This window comes from Dunckerocampus dactyliophorus, chromosome 7 (assembly GCF_027744805.1).
Source record: "Dunckerocampus dactyliophorus isolate RoL2022-P2 chromosome 7, RoL_Ddac_1.1, whole genome shotgun sequence".
Classification (NCBI taxonomy): domain Eukaryota; kingdom Metazoa; phylum Chordata; class Actinopteri; order Syngnathiformes; family Syngnathidae; genus Dunckerocampus; species Dunckerocampus dactyliophorus.
The window spans coordinates 9175256-9194978 of NC_072825.1; the positions used below are offsets into that span (position 1 = coordinate 9175256).

The window sequence follows — 19723 nt, forward strand, 5'->3', positions numbered from 1 at the left end:
ACATCAAGCAATGAACAACCTGTTGTATGTGCATGCACTGCAGGTAATGGAGTAGTATGGAGTATTTGTGGAGAAGTCATTTTAGAAATGCAAGCAACATCTCCAGTCAAAAATGCTGACATGACCAAATGTTCAAATATTTTTCAGTCTGAGCTGCATTCTCTGCCAGGAACTGTCAGTGGAACATTCAGTGTCGTCAACATGTTGAATGCCAGGAGATGTGATGCGTTCGCTGACGAGCTCTTTAGACTGTATCATTCATCAAAATGCCAAATTTGCACAAGTCCTAAAGCCTCAGCGCTTTCCACATGAGGGTCTTTTCCCCCTCCCACTGTGCTAGAAAGCCCCCCCCATAGGATAAGTGACACACACTTATTTGCCACATTAGGTGCACCTTCACCAATGACATGTAGTGAGGTTCATGGCCGGTGAGGCACTGATGCCTTTAGAGTTTGTTTTTTTTTATGTTAATACAGTTTGGTTCCAAATTTGGTTTTCAAATAATTCTAAGTCCCATTTTTTTTAATAAGTAAAAAACATTTGTTGTCTTACCTGCTATTTGTATATGAAGTTTGTATAGTCTGAGTATATGAAGACTGTCCTTGTCCTGGAAAAGTTCTGATGCTTTGTTGTAAAAGTCTGATCACCTTCTGGTGAGCATGGATATGTAATCCTCCATCTTGACTTAATTAAGCCGAGAAGAGACGCTCATGGCAGCCTCATCTGAGGTTTTTGCCCTGTATTTGATCAGGAAATGTGCAAATTTGGCCATTCTTAATTACGATAATGTGAAAAACGATTGGAATAATACAGAAAAGACATTCATAATACAGCTCAATGGACAAATATTAATACTTATATTATATTATCATTATTATTTTTTAATTTTCCATTGTGACAGGTGAGGCTCTGCTTCCCCTCCCCCCTCCCCTCACCTGCCTTTCCTGACCACACGTCATTGACCTCCACCAATGATAATAATATTCAGTTTGGAAATGTAGGTATATGTATATGTATTATGTATATTTCTCAGTAGGTTTTATGACTATGGTTGCTGCATAGAGCTTCGTCTAATATTTTGGTGAGGTAACCAAAATATTTTAAACCTCGAATGTACACGTGGTTTGAATTTTCGGAAAGTGAATTAATCCATTCCAGGGCCAAACTGTCGGCATCATAACACTTTTATGAATAATACAGAAAATGTTTTAATGAATTCTAACATGCTTATCTGTCACACAGAAGCTCACTATTGTTATTATAAATAATAAGTTAACGTAAAACTTCTTGAACTACGAAGATGCTTGAATGGAGAGCGAACAGGAAGGTGTCACCTAATGGCGTTTTGTAGGTATTACTGGATTGTATGGGAAGTGGAAAGTGCTTTTATGTTAGCATCCGTTTAGTGACAGAAATTTGGGTACCCGCGCAACCTATGTTGCAATAATTCCTGTTCTATGGTTACCATTCTGTGGTTTGATTAGACTTTTATTGACATTTAATGGACAATAGTGTGAGTGGGTGACTTTTATGTACAGCATACGCATGCATTCTTCTCTTTGGCTTTCACGGCTTTTACTGGTGATGATGTCAATCGACGTTGTGAAAGATGACTGACCAGCATTGACGGAGGACACACGCTGATGCACAATAACCGCTTGGTTTTGTGGCCCTGAAGGTGTGAACAAGTGACGCCTTTAAGTTGTGCTACCTTGCAGTATTTACGTTCACGCAGCATGTTTATGTGTAAGAGACAGAAAAAGAGAATCCGTGGGAGGAAGTGGGTCTCCTCCCGCTTAAAGTTTCCAAGCTGACAGAGAACACAGCAGAGGAACAACCAAAACACAGAAACTCCACCCCCATCTTCAGGCATATATGATACATCTTATCACGCAACATCACCAAAAAGTCACCTGCAGAGGGGAAGCATTTCACATATTGTCAAAAGAGACTACAAGACATGCTGTTGGCGTGGTTGGTGTTTGGCCTGATTTCATTGTCTATGACAGGTAATTTATGGGGGAATTTCATTGTTTTAAATGATGGAAGTTCCATTCATTCATCCATCTGTCCATTTTCTAAGCCGCTTGTCCTCACTCGGGTCGCGGGTGCAGATGGCAGTTGCACATTTTAATTTCTCTTTGTTGTCCTAGAGGGTCACCGTGAGGTACAGGAAGTGTTTGCAGAGTCCAGCTCCCAGGTTGTACTCCCGTGCGTCTGCAACACTTCATCCCATGTTGTCACCTGGAGGAAAGACAACCAAGAGTAAGACCGCTCTATAGTTTTGATGGAATTCAAGTCCTATTATTCTTCATTCTTCATCATTTTGACATATTTTGGACATTCCAACTTTGTGGGAAAAGCTTGAGGAAGGCACTTTTCTGTCCCCGGTGCACAAAGCGAGAACCATACAGGCATGCTTGGATGAGTTTGGTGTAGAAGAAGCGCATTGAACGCCCTTTAAATGAATGACAGTTGTGGCCTCTCCGTCCACAGTACAGTCTGGAGACAAGACAAGAGCGGCATGCAGTTTTGGGGCTACAGATGGCTGCAGAGAGGAGCCCGACGTGTGCGATGCCCCCACTCCCGGTTAGAAAGAGGTGACTGCAGTCTGCACATCAACAACATCAGGGAGGGCGATGGCGGCCTGTTTGTGTGCGGGTTCACCAGTGGAGGACAGTCCATGACACGCTCGGTCATGCTGAGAGTCATCAAAGGTACTATTCTTCCAATAATACCAATTATTATATTCTATTGTTCACTTTAATTTATTCTTTTCCTCTTTTTATGAAAATAATATATGCTCATCATGAAACCTTTCAATTCAAACAATCTGTCTGTATAGTAGTGGCAGGAACAGGAAGTTAAAAGTATAAGATCTACAACAACATAGCAAATTTATGTATGCACAGGAATACTTTACTAAATATTTTACTATATGTACATATTTAAATTTCCATCCATCCATCCATCGTCTATGCCGCTTATCCTCATTAGGGTCGCGGGGGTATGCTGGAACCTATCCCAGCTGGCTTTGGGCGAGAGGCGGGGTACACCCTGAGCTGCTCGCCAGCCAATCGCAGGGCACATATAGACAAACAACCATTCACACTCACATTCATACCTATGGACAATTTAGAGTCTCCAGTTAACCTAACATGCATGTTTTTGGAATGTGGGAGGGAACCGGAGTCATATTTAAATTTACTATTGCTAAATTTCTGCTCTGTATCATTTCTAAAATACTTTTAGACACCTTAGAAAGGAAAAATAACAAGTAAATAAAAGATAAAAGCAAAAGAAAAACTCTTCTTAAATACTTTAAAGACCTTGCTCTATGGTAGAGATTTTTATTATTATTTTTATATCTTTTAATCGGTGCAAAAAAAACCTTGCAGTTTCATCATTTTTTATATTATTGGTTGTTTTTAATAGAAACATTATCATATAAATGTAATAAATAATTGTATTAAACACATAGAATAAAATATACATATGATCGTATAAATAAGAATGTATATAAATATTTGATCATATCGATAAAGTAAAATGTAAAATAATAATAAACAATAATAAGAACTCTAATCTTATTTATACTGATTATTGTTGCATGTATTTTTAAGTGGAAGCCATACATTCATCTATGAATAACAACAATGTATAAAGCCATTTTTTTTAAAGGTACAAAGATAAAATGTGACAATTTCTTTGTAGTGTCTTTCTCCTCGGCGGCCCCCGTTGCCGGGATGAAGTTTTCCATCCGCTGCAGTGTAACACCCGAGCCCCTGGGTGCCAGCGTGCAGTGGAGATTGAACAACAGCACATTTGTGTCTGCAAGTGGAGAGAACCTTGAGACCGCTCAGTGGACTGTGGAGGAAAGGGCTCGCGTGACACTGACAGGAGAGTGGACTTGTGTGGTGGTCCACCGGGGCTTTGAGGGTCGGGCATCTGCATCTTTAACTGTGAAAGGTAAGAGGAACTTTTATAGACCAGAGAAGATGATTTTTGTCTTTACAGTTTCCTTTCTTTCCCTGCAGGAATCATCCTTCCACCCACAGATGACACGAGAGTGTATGCAGCTGTGGGATGTGCAGCCACCCTCCCTTGTGTATTCTCCCCTGGCTCATTCCCCTCCAAACCCAGCTGGCGGAAACTTCATCCTGGCTCTTCATCTAAACCTCCTGGTCATCTTCCTCCTTCCTTTTCCTCTTCATCACCAGCTTCCAAGCCTGCTTGGGACCAGTCGGCCCGGTTGGAAGATGTCAGTCTTGAAGATGAAGGAAGGTACAGATGTGCCGGTGTGGTTGGAGGACAAAGCCTGTCTCGAAGGATGCAGCTAGTCGTCGCAAAAAGTATTAAGTGGTATAAGTTTTCTCATCTTTTTATTCATCTTTCACAATAAATTGTATTCATGAACGTGTGTGTTTATAGTTGACCGCAGCATCTCATGGAGGAAAATGGTGACGCTGACATGTCAGCTGACGGACACCAGTGAGGTCACCCATTACGAGTGGGTTCACGTGACCTATGACCCCAGTGGCACACGCTTGGTTAAATCCATCCAGGTGGGAAAGACTCTTGAAATGAGCAAGGTGAACGTTGAGGGTGTGGGCGAGTGGGTGTGTCGGTTCCACGGGAAAGACGGCCTTCTGGGAAACGTAACGCATCGCGTCGCTCCTCAGAATGGTAACTTTTGATTTATTTTTTAATTCTATTTAATTTGATTTTTATTTGACTTTTCATTTTTTTCCCCTTTAAATATCACAGGTCATCTTACGGGGTCAACAAGTTCTTTGTATAACACATCAATTGCGCTCAGTCTCAGTGTCCTCCTCGTCCTTCTGATTCTGATCCTGGCTCAGATATACAAAAACCACCAGAGGGTAAGAGTCATTTATTTACATATTGCAAATTGAAAAGACACTGTACTGTACAGTATATGGAAATAACTCTTCTGTGGATGCCTAATATTGTCAAGTCCATACATGCCACAAATATGGCCGACACATGGCACTGACTACTTGGCTATAAACCCACTACATTATGTCATCATTTCAAAACAATTCCGTCTCGGGCCCAAGATTATTCCAAAGTATTTGACAAACTAAAATAAATAAATAAAAAGCTTAAGCACCAGCATCAAACAGTCCAGCCTCAACACACTCCACAAAGATGGCCGAGTAAATACTGCAGTGAATACGATAATGCTTTTTCATTATGTGATCATTTCGAAACAGTTAGGTTTAGTTGTTGATTTTTCTATAGGCTATTTTTGCATTAAATACAATTCTAATAATGTAAAACCCCCGCCTAAACCCACGCACACAAAAAACTGGTGATTCGCAAAAAACTCAACAAAGATAGCCAACATACTACGCTGAATATATATTTTTACATAAAAACAATTTATAATGTCATCATTTCAAAACATCAAGAGTAAAAAAAAAAATTCATTAGTTATGATTAATTAAAATGATTAATTATGATTAATTAAAATGATACATTTCAAAGTAACCACAAAAATACTTCAGTGAATATTAAAAAAATATGAAGAAATGCAAAGACACTAAATTACTAAATTGGGCCATGCCGTTAAAAAGGCTACTTTGTCTTTTTTTTCTTTTTTTTTTAAAAAAGCTAGTGTTTGGTATATTATTTAATGACCTACCATGAAAATATGATTCAAAAATTAACAATAGAAATAAAAATAAAAAAATATGAAGAAATGCAAAGACACTAAATTACTAAATTGGGCCATGCCGTTAAAAATGCTACTTTGTCTTTTTTTCTTTTTTTTTAAAAAAGCTAGTGTTTGGTATATTATTTAATGACCTACCATGAAAATATGATTCAAAAATTAACAATAGAAATAATGAAACTATACAATAAACTAATACTAATACTAACTAATAAGCTTTCTATTAACTACCTATTAACTACAAAATGATAAACAATTATTTGGTAACCCGGCTTTTTCATAGCTGCTTCTAATGTGACTCCATCCAGCTCTCTTTCACCTTGCACAGAATCTTAAATGCATTTACTGTTATTGTGCTCACTGCCATTTGTTTCTTCCGCCCGACAGAGAAAAAGCATCTTCCAGTTCTCTGCACTGGAGACCATTCTTCACGTTAAGTCCAACGAGCGTGACAAAAGAGAGAAAAGCCATGTGAAAACGTGAGGGCACGTTACGTCAGAGGCCCTGCCGTTGGCTGGCGATCAGTCCAGGGTGTACCCCACTTCTCGCCCGAAGCCAGCTGGGCTCCAGCATGCCCCCGCAACCCTAAGCAGCATAGAAAGTGGATGGATGGACATTACGTCAGAGGCTTAGAGACAGTTGTTTTGTATATTTTTGTACATGAACCAATGTTTGCTAAAGAAAGACATGAACATGTGTTTTTACACAGAGTGGGAAATGGTTTTATTCACTACACAATAAAAAAGTAGGTTCTGTGGGAAATGACTAGTAATACAAACAGGAAATAAAACATTCCAAATATATTTACACAAAACAATGACCAATATAAATAAGTTACATGAATGTTCTGTACCTGTACATACACCAGACACAGACATATTTGTAAACCACATTCAAGTCAAAAAAGGTTCCAATATGTAAGATGAGCTCAGTGTCTTTACTACACTTGACTATACGGCCCCAAGTCTTGCTCGGAAAGATCACAGAGCGCCAACGACTGACTGATACCGTCCGCAGCTCTTTTGCCTCCAGGATGCAAATAGTTCATCACCTCCTTGTCGTCAAAGCACCAGCCGGGCCAGTCCACGTTGACACCGTTTGTAAAGAGAGGGCTAAACAGGAAGACATGCATGCACATTAGAAGTACAGTGCCTGAGTCACTCTTACAAAGCCTCATATTAGATTTTATGTTGCAAAACTACAGTAGTGTTCTGATTTATAATAATAAAAAGTACAGTGCAACATTTTTTTAGTTGGACCTGAATATACGGGAAAAATGCCCCAAAAGTCAAACAAAACTTTGTGTTTTGCTTTCTGGTTGACTTTTTTGTGATGCAACAACGACAACAACTTGTGATGACAAAGGGGAAAATGTGACGATAACCGTGGAACAGGAAACAGCACTCACTGCAACATAGAACAATAAAATGAGCAAAATGGCCAATGAATGGCACATTTTTACTATGTCAGGCAGCTTCAAAGGGTTAGTAGTTACAGGATACTTTATTTCACTTTAGTAATCCTGTTATATTTGTACGACAGGAAAGGTTACTTTGAAAATTGCTTTTTCTTTTACAATTTTATTGTGACGCCACCACAGAAGGGTACCAGCGATGGCAAAAAGGAAAAAATGCGATGATAGCCATTGAACAGGAAACTGAACTTAAGGTGACATTAAACATTAAAACGACACGAGAAGCTTGCCAACAAGCCGGCACAGTTTTACTGTAGCTGTCAGTCACCTTCAATGGATGAGTAGTTTTACTTTATTTTAGTTTGATCTACTTTTATTGCACAGTGGTTAATTAATCCTCTTTCCTTTTGGTGTCATGGTACACGCTTCTTTCTGCCCTTGGGTTGATGAATTCCTTTTGTATTTGTATTCCACTACATGACATCACCAACGATTGGCCTGGCATGCACATTACGGAGTTCCTTACCTGTACATCTTGTCATCGTCCTCTCCGTCCACCAGTTGCTCCCTCCATCCTTGACTCACCGTGAGGGCTCGGTGCCTGAGCAGCTGCACCTCTCCTCCCTCCTCCCACTCCGCGTCTCTGTCTCCATCAGTCGGGGACGGTGATGACGAGGTGGACAGCAATGGAGATGGAGGAGGATGGTACCTGGGATTTAAATGGGTCATAGGTACGTTTTTGTGGCTTTTTGAAACATCTTTGTCTCTCGTTCTTCCCTTGGCCCTTTCCAGAAGATCTTTCAGAGGAGACGGTGGAGCGGACATGCTGGAGGACTCCTCTGGAATTCCGGTGGTAGGATTGGAAACACTCCTTTGGGTTTTCAGTCTGGGCTTTTTATTGTTAAAGCTAAGTGTTGTCCGTTCAGGTTCAGACAAGGTCTGAGGGTCTGGTGAGACTCTGGAGTTGTTTGTAGTCCAAAAGGTGCCATGGGTGGGCTTTAGGGAGCCAAGCTTCAGCACCAGGTGGGAATTGGAGCTCTTTGTGTTCAGGCTGGAGTCAGAATCGGAATTGGAGGAGGAGTTGTTGGATGCCGACCAAGTTGGCTTTGAACCTTGCACCGTTTGAGGTGGGGAGTCTTGGTTTGCATTGACTGCCGTCTTCTTGTGTAATAGAGCGGACTTCAGATTCTCAGTCTCAGGAGACAACGCTATGTTTCCCAACTGTGTAGGATTGTGTTTTTGCCAGGTGGAATAGTGAGCAGGTTGGAAATCTCCTGCTAGCTGCTTCTTTGATGGTTCCGTTGAAGTGTTCAGGTCATCCATTGGGTAGTCCACAGCTGGGTAACCGCCTGGCACAAGAGTACGTGGCCGGGTGGCAGTGCGGAGGAATGGATCCATGACTTTTTCAGAAATCTGTTTTGCGACTATTTTAGCGGTGGATGGATTAGTGTTCTTCCAAGTTAGAGACTGACTCTGTTCCTCATCTTGATGAACCTCACTTTGTCTTTCTCTCCAGGCTTTGTCCTTGATGGCCAGTCTCCGGTGCGACAATCCAGCAGAATCCTGACGCCCTGCTTCAGCACCGTTTACCACCTGAGCCACTATGACTTCACCATTTGCGTCATTTGTCCTATCAGCCACCGGAGGTCTTTTCTCCCCCGAGGGTCTTCCCCTCTCGGCCTCCCTCAAGTTTTCCAGCATCGCCTGGCAACGTACAATCACAAATAGCGATTTCATGCCACAATGTTTCAAGTCCAGACTCTAGAGCAGCAGTTTACAAAGTATTCACACCACAGGACGTCAGCGGCAGCTAAAGAATAAAATGTATTTTGAAACGTGCTATGTTAACTTAGGGTTACGTTACCTTACCTTAGGGTGTGTGGTCTACAAAAGCAAATAACCGTCAGGGTCTCTAATTAGAGCAGGTCAAAAAACACTGACATTAACATCTGTGGCTGGGGGCAACCCCCGAGATAGTTTTTTTTTAAATCCACAAGATGACAGTAGTTGCATTTGAAGTATCACGAGTGGTCAGCATTCCAACTTCGTTATCTACCTCTGCGTGTGCTTTAAAATGTTGCTGCTCATGTGTGTTACCCGCCAGTTTGCTCTTTACCGCTGTTGCAACAGTGGTTCTCTTGCTGCTGTGTTGTGCAGCAGCTACATTGTCCTTTCAATTCTCTTATGCTCTCCAAATCATTATTAAAGTAAAAAAAAAAAAAAAAAAAAGAGTAGTTAATGAATTTTTTTGTTTGTTTTACCTTTGCCTGATTAATGGTGGACACCCAAGTGGAGCAGCTTTCTGGGGTGCTTGTTACAAATACATAGACATTTACAGGACAACAAAGCTCCCCCACCTCCACCAGAAGAAAAGAACCTGCAAGAAGGGGCATGCCTTAATGAAAACTGAAATCTTCCACAACTTTCCCTTGATTGTACTCACAGTTATCCTTAAGTGCAATGCAGTAGGTCCTGTCCAGGGCTACAGGGGGTCGTACCACCTTCAGGTGTTCGCCTTTCTTCTGCACTTTGGTCATGAGAAGAACATCTGAGAAGAGTAGAGCCACCACCTCCAGCTGCCACATGGAGATGAGGTGAGTTGGGATGTAAAGTGAAAGAGCAAATTGGATCCATTGTGGCTCACCTTGCTGTCTTTTCTGCCTCGGACTTTCAGGTTCTCCTCCAAGAGGAGTTTGCGTACCACCTCTGGACTGACGCCTCCAATGGGGCACGTCAGCTTAAACTGACAGACATCTCGGACATGCTGCGGAGGGGATGTGATGAATGTGAGCAAAAGAAGTGCCTCTACAGCCTTGGCTTTTTGCATGACGTCACGCAGGATTAACTCGCTTTTGTTTGGATATGTGCCACATCCATCCATCCATCCATTTTCTATACCGCTTCTCCTCATTATGGTATATTTGCCACATTTATTGCAAAAGAAGGTCAGTGAAACGCTGAAACACGGTAAGTCTCCGGCAGTGTCCCAACACTGGAAGTTATGGTTGAGTGTTGTGTTTTTCACGTTCCACAGTGGCTAACTTCTTTTTTGCACTTGTATGCTAGCTAAGAATGTTAAAACAATGTTAAAACAAACTTACTTAACTTAACATTACATAAACGTTTGATGAGGGTGACAGCTCGACCCCGGAACAGACTATTTATACTTCCATTATTTCTTCCAGCAGGGTTGTCCAAAGCCTCGTCTTCTCCTGGTCCAACATTTTTTTTTACCTTGTCAATTTCCTCATTTATTCCCTCCATCTCATATCCCTCCAGCCTCTGCGCAGAGATGGAGAGCGCCATCTCCTCATCCTTCACCCTCAGGTGTTCATTGATGCTCTCTAGGAAAGTGTTCACGCTGGATAACTGGGAAGGGAAGGAAGATTTTAATAATATGCTTCTTTGTTGGCTTTCATAGTTTCTCACCATACTGCGAAGGCTGCGCTGCACACGAAGGTCCAAGGTGGTTTTGAGCACAGCCTTGAGAAGGAGGGGGTACTTGGTGATCCTCTGGTGGGGTTTGGCCTGCATGTCGCCGATGCGCATGCGCTGACACTGAGGGTGAGTCTCCACCCACTGGAAAAGAAACAAGCATCATTTGATTGTCTTTGCTGTCATTTTGACTGTCAGCAAGAGAACCGATTACATTTTTAAAACAAAAACAGCCTTTAAAGCTGCACTTAGAGGAGTGATGACTGAGTCTGAGCACACCGTCTGTCATCAGGATGTAGTCTTTCGTCTAAGCCTTCGAGGCATTTAGTTTAGTGATGGTTTGCTTTCCGTGCCAGGTGCAACAATGTAAGAGTGCTGAGGTGGTAGTCGTACAGTCAGCGTTCTCGTAAGTGGGAATAGAAACACCTCAAACCACTGAGAGAAGTTGAATCATTAGAAGGAGGCATTGATGTCATGGCTTGCCTGTGCTCTGAAAACATGCAGCACTGTTTCTTAATGCACCAAACCTAACCCGAACCCAAACCATGGCCCTAATCCTAACCCTATCACTAACCTTAACCGTAACCCTAACCTTAATCCTTAGACCAAATTTAACCCAAACTCTAAACCACGTCCAAACCATGGTCCAAACCCAGAAACACTAATCCAAACCCTAAGCCTAAACCTAACCATCAGTAGAAGCCGGACCCAAGGCCAAGCTGTTAATAGAAGTGTGTTTGTTTGTCCATCAGCTTTGTAGCTAACAGGCTACTTTCTGGTTCATGGGCTGACGAACAGACAGGCGGCACCACTGCATGACACAAACGTTAGAAATACATTATTACATCCAGATCTTCCCCAAAATGTAATTCTTGGCCTGTGCTAACTGTATATATAGTACATAATGTTTAACACTGTCAGCAGTGTAGATATTTTTGCACATAATGTTGGTGACAGGAGGCTCACCTGGACGTATGTGCAGAAATGTGGGTTGCTCTCCATCTGCTTGCGTGCAAACTCAATGCTGTTTTCCTCCTCGGCACAGTAATGCTGGTACTGAGAGAAGTGGTCATGGAACTGCAAAGAGAAACATTGACTGCATGTTGATTCTTTTTATATGTGATATACAGTGGTGTGGAAAGCGTTTGCCTCCTTCCTGATTTCTTTTTTTTTTTTTGCATGTTTGTCACACTTACAGTAAATGTCTCAGATCACCAAACAAATTGAAATATTAGTCAATGACAACACAACTGAGCACAAAATGCAGTTTTTAAATTAAACTTTTTATTATGAAGGGAAAAAAAAAATCCAAGCCTACATGGCCCTGTGTGAAAAAGTGATTGATCCCTGGTTGGGCCACCCTTAGCAGCAACAACTGCAATCAAGCGTTTGCGATAACTTGCAATGAGTCTCTTACAGCGCTCATCTTTCCAGAATTGTTGTAATTCAGCCACATTGGAGGGTTTTTGACCATGAAGCGCCTTTTTAAGATCAAGAGTTTTACTGTCATATGCACAGTAAAACAGGTAGTTCTGCTATGCAATGAAATTCTTGTTCTGTTCATTCATTTTAAGGTCATACCAAAGCATCTCAATAGGATTCAGGTCAGGACTTTGACTAGGCCACTCCAAAGTTTTTGTTTTGATTTTCTTCTGCCATTCATAGGTGGACTTGCTGGTGTGTTTTGGATCATTGTCCTTCTGCAGAACCCAAGATTGTTTCAGCTTGAGGTCACGAACAGATGGCTGGACATTCTACTTCAGGATTTTTTGGTGGACAGCAGAATTCATGGTTCCATTTATCACAGCAAGTCTTCCAGGCCCTGAAGCAGCAAAACAGCCCCAGACCATCACACTACCACCACCATATGTTACTGTTGGTATGATGTTGTTTTTCTGAAATGCAGGCGTTACTTTTACACCAGATGTAATGGGACGCACACCTTCCAGAAAGATCAACTTTTGTGTCGTCAGCGTATTTTCCCAAAGGTCTTGGTGATCATCAAGATGTTTTCTGGCAAAATTGAGACGAGCCTTAAGGCTCATTTTGTTCATCAGTGTTTTTTGTCTTGGAACTCTGCTATGCAGGCCGTTTTTGCCCAGCGTCTTTCTTATGGTGGAGTCATGAACACTGACCTTAACTGATGAAAGTGAGGCCTGCAGTTTTTTGGATGTTGTTGTGGGGTCTTTTATGACCTCTTGGATGAGTCGTCTCTGCACTCATTTTGCTTGGTCGGCCACTCCTGGGAAGGTTCACCAGTGTTCCATGTTTTCACCATTTGTGAATAATGGCTCTCATTGTGGTTTGCTGGATTCCCAAACCTTCAGAAATGGCTTTATAACCTTTTCCAGACTGATGGATCTCAATTAATCTGACTTAAGTTATGAAGGGCAATCAATTTTTTTACACAGGGCCATGTAGGTTTGGATTTTTTTTCTTCCTTAATAATAAAAAGTTTTAATTTAAAAACTGTCACTGACTAATATTTACATTTGTTTGACGATCTGAAATATTTAAGTGTGCCAAACATGCAAAAAATAAGAAATCAGGAAGGGGGCAAACACTTTGTCACACCACTGTGTGTCATGACTTCAAAACACCCCCAGTAAGCACTCACATGCAGGCAGCCAGCCTCTAACCTCACAGGGTCAAAGGGCTTGCCTGTGGAACGGACCTCCCGTAACATGGGAAAAATGACTTCCTGCCAGAACCGTTGGTGCGCGCTGAGGATGGCGGGGAGGTTGCAGAAAAGCAGCTCGGGGGTCACCTGACAAACAGGAAGTCAATGCAAAAGTTGAAAAATCAAAGTTGCATGACTGTTCCACCTTCTAAATGGAAATATGCTGTGCTACATTTGAATGTTTCCTCTCATGTCTGTGGCTTACTGAGCAGCAGAAAATGTGTTCTGACCCCAAAAAAAGGGCGAGCTGCACTGACCTCTTGGAGGAATCCACGCAGGTGCAAGTTGACCAACGCTGCAATCACCAACTGCAAGAAGCATCGAGTGTAAATGCATGTCAAACAAAGTTAACACTAATCATGTGGTGTGGGCGCTGTCTTACATCTTTGATGATGAAAAGTCTGTTGATGTAGCTGAGCTCAGTGTGCACAAACTCCCACAGAGCTTCCTGCTGGTACCTCTGCATCCGTGACATTATCTGGCAACAAAGACAGACAGCAGTAAGAAGAGCGCTCACTTCTAGTGAAACTCACTAAATGTATTAGTGGAACCTAATAATCCATTCCAGGGTCAAACTGTCCAAATCATCAAACTTAGTGACTACATAGGCTATTTTATAAGAAACCATGTAACCTTTTTAACTGTCATACAAGTGTAAAAAGAAGTTCATCACTGTTAATATTAACAGGTTAAAACACCTTAGCTTTAATGATGAATGTGTGATTGAGGCAGTAGTGATGCATTATAAATCTCACTTCTTAAGACCCTTATGTGCCATACAAGTGTAAAAAGACGTTAACCACAAAACAACACGATGCAACACGGATGCCGGCGTGGAAGTTTTCCTGATTTAAAAGGGAATGCGAGTCCAATTTACAACCTATGAGAGCTAGTAGTAGTTTTTGCATTTGTTTACTTATTTATTATCAACAGCTATAACTGTATTTTGTTGATATTGTTACATTGTCTGCACAATGGCCTAGTGGTTAACATGGTGGCCACACACTTTCTAGGTTCATATATGTGGAGTTTGCATGTTCTCCTTGTGCAAGCTTCCTCCCACATTCCAAAAACACGCATGTTAGGTTAATAGAAGACGAAGTTGCCCAAAGGTATGAATGTGAATGTGAATGGTTGTTTGTTTATATGTGCCCTGCGATTGGATGGCGACCAGTCTAGGTTGTACCCCGCCTCTCGCCCAAAAGTTAGGTGGGATAGGCTGCAGCATACTTCCGTGACCCTAATGAGGACTAACGGCATAGAAAATGAATGAATGAATGAATGTTACATTGTCTTATATTGTTAAATTCCACCCCTCCATCCATTTTCTATACCGTTTCTTCTCATTAAGGTCGCGGGGGTATGCCGGAGCCTATCCCAGCTGACTTCGGACGACATACACATCCAAAACACATTTTTATAGTCAGGCGGGGTGTTTGTTAAATTGTTCACAAATAGGTTTGTGCATGAAAATATTTTTTTGTTGGCCTAAATTTTTTATCATGTGTTTTATTCAGATTATAGTCATGATCAACAAATGAAAGGCAAAATCACAAAATCCTTACATTTTCTTGAAAAGTATTGGTATTGGCAATTCTGGCCCAGTATTTACTTAGTGTCGGCTCGATACCAATGTTTGCAGTATCGCCCACCCATAGTGCATGCATATCACCTGCAGTACGTGAATCAGCTGCTCCATCACACTAAGAGACATTATTTGTTTTGTTTGGTTTTTTTTCAGAAGGGTCTCTCACCGAGTGAGAGTTGACAATGTCAGTCCAGTTCCTCTCCAACGTGCTTCCACGAATTTCCTCCCTCCATCTCCACTTCAAGCTGACGGGTACAGCAAAGGCCTCCAGCTCCTGCTTGAGAACATCCAGCTGACTCTGCTCCTAAGAGGTTGAATTATTTTATGTCACAATAGGGTTCCATTTCCATTCCCTCAGCCAGGTCAGTACTCCTTTCAGGAACACAAATACAGTACATGGTTTTGCCGCACTTGCTTGTCTAAACACATTATGCACTCAAAAGAAAGCGTGTTAGTACGGAACTGTGGAATTTGAGACCCTGCATATGTCTCAGCAATTACTGATTGTTCACTTCCTGTATTTGACGTCCTACAGAAATTGTACAGTCTTTTGTGACACAGATTTATACAGGTATTGTATTAACCCATGGTGTACTGCTGTACAGGCAGCTAGTGTAGTGTGGTAACCACAAGACAAGATGGTACCTCAGCTGTTGGGTTCCTATCAGACGCTCCCTGGTTGAAAAAAACTTGTTTGAGTGCAGCTCTGGGCTTGACTGCTGTTGTCGCTCCCTTACTCATAGATGCGTAGTCGCTCACAACTTTCTGTCTTGTCCGCCTCTGGAAACAAAAGGCATAATTACACGAATAAAAATAATAATAAGAATAAAAATGAAAATGAAATGAAAGCAAATAATTTATAAAAACATGAATCATGAAATAATAATAATAACAAATAAATGTTTCTCTAAATAGAGATAAATTATGCAACAAATAATATAATAAAAGGAACAATTTTACCAAACATATGCACATAATTAATATTACAATATTACTATCTAGTTGTTTGTTTTTTTTTACAATCATGTGTACTGTATTTTTTTTCATTTTATAGATTCACTTCATTGTGCCAAAACAATTTCAAAATAAACTAAAACATAAGACATATTACATGCTCTAGTTTCTTCAAATGTAATATATATTTAACATAAATAAAAATATATTAAAAAAATATTTTTACAATTTTCGAAAGGTGTAACATACACCATAATCATGGTTCAGTGCGTATCTTGGTTTTAAGGTCATTGTTTGGTTCATTTTTGATACAGTAAGAAATAAACATAATTCTTGAACAGAAATTTTTTATATATATATATATACACACACACACACACACACACACACACACACACACACACACGTTAATAACGCATTAACAGAAATTTAACGATTAACGTGTGGACGTTCTTTTTGACCCTTGGCCCACACTGTAGTTTGATGAAACGCAGCTGTGGCTGTGGAGCCACAAACGGGAACAAATACTGAGCAGAAATGGACAAAGAAAAGTGTATTTTGAATGGTAAGTTTAGCTTCAAAGCCCTAGCAGATGGCTCTCACAACAAGACCCAAGTTATTTCATCTACTGCCTCAGTGAGTTGAATTGAAAAGTGAGAAGTTGCCGGAGCACAGCCGGTATATTTTTTATTGTCATTTATACAGTGGTACCTTGGCATACGAGTGTCCCAACCAAACGAATGTTTTTAGATGCGAGCCATCTCTCGGCGGATTTTTTGCTTTTAACTGCAAACTAAAATTTGTGTTTCAAGCTGCTAATTGCCCACAGGCATAGCCGAGGACAGCTATTTGGGAGCTTGTGTCAATTTGACCATGACTGAAGACCAGAATGGATCTAAATAGCATTGACGGCGTGCTAGCTAGTCACCGGGAAACATTTTCAACACATCAGCAAAACATACATACATTACAGCGATCTAATTGATATTATTTATTATGCATTGTGTAAAACGAAGACAGGAACAACATCAAATTAAAAGAACTATGAATGAATACTCATGAATACAGACCCACCATCCACCAGTACGAACCTAGAGTTTGTTTTTCAGAGGTGCACTGCACAAACATGCACATTAGCACTCAATAAGGTCATCAAATCTTACCTTTATGCATTTCCACACAGTATCAGCATTTTGGACCAAATATGAGGTGAATAAAAAGGACAAATGAAATAAAAAGTCATCTGTCATCTTGTCAAAGCACATTGATGTTAAATGCAAAGTAGCATGTTCAACTTGTTCATGTTCATGTTTTTGCTGCTGTTTTTGCAAAATAACTTGAAAGGTTCTGAATGGATTTGGATGACATTTTCAGGAATTGTTGGAAATGGGATATGGATATAAGAACTGATCAAATTTGGGGGGTGATCCAGACCACCGTCTGGATACAGGAATTTTTTAAAGGGTTCTTGAACATTGCGAGATAGGACCATTTTTGGCATTTGTGCATACAACCCACAATAATGTTCAGAGCACTTGGAAGTAAAATATGGAACACGTTTCCAACAGGTTCTAAAAAATATCAAAGACCGACCCAAAAAATGTAGCATTATTATTTTGGTGTGAATCAATATGGTGGGAACTGGCGTTTGAAGGATGTCCGAGTGCTTTTCTAGTTAATAATAAAATGATGCTGCTAATGATTCTTAGTAATGATTCCTAATGATTAGGAATATAGAATAGAATTGTGTCTTCTTTTACTTGCCTGATGAGCGTATGTATAGAATTTGACTTTGTCTGCTGGCCCCTTGTGGTCTGGGGTGTCCTCCTGCATATCAGACTCTCTGAGGTCCTCAACCGCGAGCCTGTCAGCATCACGTGACGGCACTGATACTGCCTCCATTTCTGATGAATGATAAAGATGTATCCAAGGGCGCTCATATGTGATGTTTAGAGTGAGGGGGACGTTGTGTCCACAGGCTCGCTCATTGCCAAGTCAAGGTCAGCTGGCCACAATAGGAGCGTCTACAGGAGGGGGGCATTGTCATTAGGAAAGTGAAAATATAGCATCATTCACTGAATCTGCACCGTGAGTTTCATTCACACTGCTCAAGCTCCTTTCACCCTAGCAACAAGGTCACTCCTGCGCTCGAGTCAACGTTTTCCCACAAATATCACCCCAACTTGCAGCAGGTCCTCCTGCAGCTTCCAGTTACAAGTGAAGAATGTATGCTATAATCACTGGCCACTACATTAGGCACGCCTGCACAAATGAACGACATCCAGTACAAGAGCTGTATCAAAAATACATACAGCCTTTTTAAATATCCAGTACTGTGGCAATGTTCATTCTAGACAAAAAAATGTATATGTATATTAATATTTTTCTCTAAAAGTACTTCAGTCTATATAATTCCACAGAGAGAATTCCATGGGAGATCAATCTATAAAAAATTCAAGGAGTTATTATTATTATTATTAGGTCTTGAGATGTGTCAATGATTGGCAGCAACATTTTTCATAAATTGTTATTTTTTTCTACAGTGTCAGATTAAAAAAAAAACACCTCACACTCAAGGTCCTAAAGACCAAAAATGTAATATGTGCCCTTTTGAAATATACATATATACACATATACATGTATAAATATTTTAACCTATTATGTTTACATAACTCCACTGTTTTTTTTATTCAGGGAAAAAGACGTGTGTCTTTTTACTGCATATTTTGAAGGGGGAAAAAGTTGTGCCATCTTATGGACAAAACAATTTTAATCGACAGCCAGTCGTCTGAAACGAAATAATTTAATTTCCAAGATTGAATTAGTTTATGTCAAGATAAATGTGGGATCCAAATTTTCAATGTGACACTTTTTTGTCAGAAGGGAAAAAAGTGTCACTTTTTTGTGTGACTCTTCCATTTTAGTCAAATTTAGGGAACAGATACGCACGTTCTGACCTGAATATCCTCTGTCAACACAAAATATCTTCAAAATAAAAAAGTGAATGGCACAAAATCTTCTCGTGCGTGTACTTTGTTCCACATCTTCACTCAACAACATAGTATATAGCGGTAAATAAATCAGTCAATGAAAATATTAGATAATATTATATGTGATACAACAGTTGTACAGGTGTGCCTAACATTGTTGGCCATTCGTTGAAGACGTGACGTATACAATACTGTTTACTGAGAGGAAACACAAACAAGTCTTGTAATGCAGCTTGATTTGCCTGAAACCAGCGTTTGTGTTGTCACAGATTTTGAACTGTGACCTGGTGGAATTGAAAAGCAATCCATCTCGGATGATTTGATTGATTGGTGACCGCAAATATCACGTTTATCCCCTCTAATCCCTGCAGGCTGCATTGGCCTAGGCTGTAAATCACAGTCAGTGTGTAAGCGTATAAAATAAGCTTCCTGGTATAGTTTCCTGCCAGGTGAGTTAACAAATCGTGAAGAAGTACGTTGTAACACAGTGAAACTATGAGCTAAACTTTCTTGTGAGAGTACAACAAACACATTATAGAATAAACTACAAAAAAACTTACCTGGGCTTGAGTGTATCCATTAGTGTAACATGGTCATCTTTAGTTTCTGTTCGCTTTCTCCTCCTCCTCCTCCTTCTTCTTCTTTTCCTCTTCGTCCTGTTTACCCGGGTCCCTCCCCTCCGTGCTTTCACCTGTGCCGTCTCACAACTGGCCCGACGGGAACGACTGCATTGTGCGGCCCACGAATCAGTGCTCAGGGTTGATCTCATATGAGAGAAGAGGAATAAAAGAAATGAGTGAGGTGCGGTGCGGTGAGGTGCTGACAGATTGTTATTTCAATCTCAAGGGTGTCTCGTCGCCACATGGGAGAAAATTGCGTCTAATATTGCTCGTGATATTCACAACAGGGCCACACAGTATAATGAGAAATTGATCAGACTGCAGAGGATGGTGAACAAGGAACC

At 40.7% G+C, this 19723-nt stretch overlaps 2 protein-coding genes across 3 annotated transcripts; one reads left to right on the forward strand and one right to left on the reverse strand.

Moving 5' to 3' along the window:
- Positions 1–1436: 1436 nt before the first annotated feature.
- Positions 1437–6724, forward strand: LOC129185746 (lymphocyte activation gene 3 protein-like). 2 transcript variants are annotated; one of them, XM_054783165.1, is made up of 9 exons: positions 1437–1678; positions 1752–2009; positions 2154–2265; positions 2497–2717; positions 3715–3969; positions 4038–4352; positions 4432–4686; positions 4768–4883; positions 6086–6724. In XM_054783165.1, exons 2-9 carry the CDS (start codon positions 1961–1963, stop codon positions 6179–6181), a joined length of 1419 nt encoding a protein of 472 aa, XP_054639140.1. In that variant the 5' UTR covers positions 1437–1678; positions 1752–1960; the 3' UTR covers positions 6182–6724. The 2 variants fall into 2 exon arrangements, with proteins under 2 accessions (XP_054639140.1, XP_054639139.1); XM_054783164.1 differs by having other exon boundaries at positions 1437–2009.
- plekhg6 (pleckstrin homology domain containing, family G (with RhoGef domain) member 6) lies at positions 5857–19458 on the reverse strand. Its single transcript, XM_054783163.1, has 15 exons — positions 19320–19458; positions 17534–17793; positions 15461–15595; positions 14982–15119; positions 13610–13705; positions 13485–13535; positions 13165–13314; positions 11514–11624; positions 10542–10691; positions 10347–10481; positions 9757–9876; positions 9556–9688; positions 9374–9489; positions 7639–8816; positions 5857–6810 (listed from the first exon to the last, which is right to left on the reverse strand). The coding sequence occupies exons 2-15, from the start codon at positions 17669–17671 to the stop codon at positions 6639–6641; spliced, it is 2823 nt and encodes a 940-aa protein (XP_054639138.1). The 5' UTR covers positions 17672–17793; positions 19320–19458; the 3' UTR covers positions 5857–6638.
- Positions 19459–19723: the final 265 nt, after the last annotated feature.

Bases quoted from the DNA above. Each gene is read 5' to 3' on its own strand.
- LOC129185746 (XM_054783164.1), top strand. From the start codon at position 1,961: ATGCTGTTGGCGTGGTTGGTGTTTGGCCTGATTTCATTGTCTATGACA. The intron at 4,353-4,431 runs GTATTAAGTGGT...GTGTGTTTATAG, and splicing joins GCAGCTAGTCGTCGCAAAAA to TTGACCGCAGCATCTCATGG. The intron at 4,884-6,085 runs GTAAGAGTCATT...TCCGCCCGACAG, and splicing joins TATACAAAAACCACCAGAGG to AGAAAAAGCATCTTCCAGTT.
- plekhg6 (XM_054783163.1), bottom strand. From the start codon at position 17,671: ATGGAGGCAGTATCAGTGCCGTCACGTGATGCTGACAGGCTCGCGGTT. The intron at 11,625-13,164 runs GTGAGTGCTTAC...TTCTCTTTGCAG, and splicing joins TAGAGGCTGGCTGCCTGCAT to TTCCATGACCACTTCTCTCA. The intron at 9,490-9,555 runs GTGAGTACAATC...CCCTTCTTGCAG, and splicing joins CATTGCACTTAAGGATAACT to GTTCTTTTCTTCTGGTGGAG.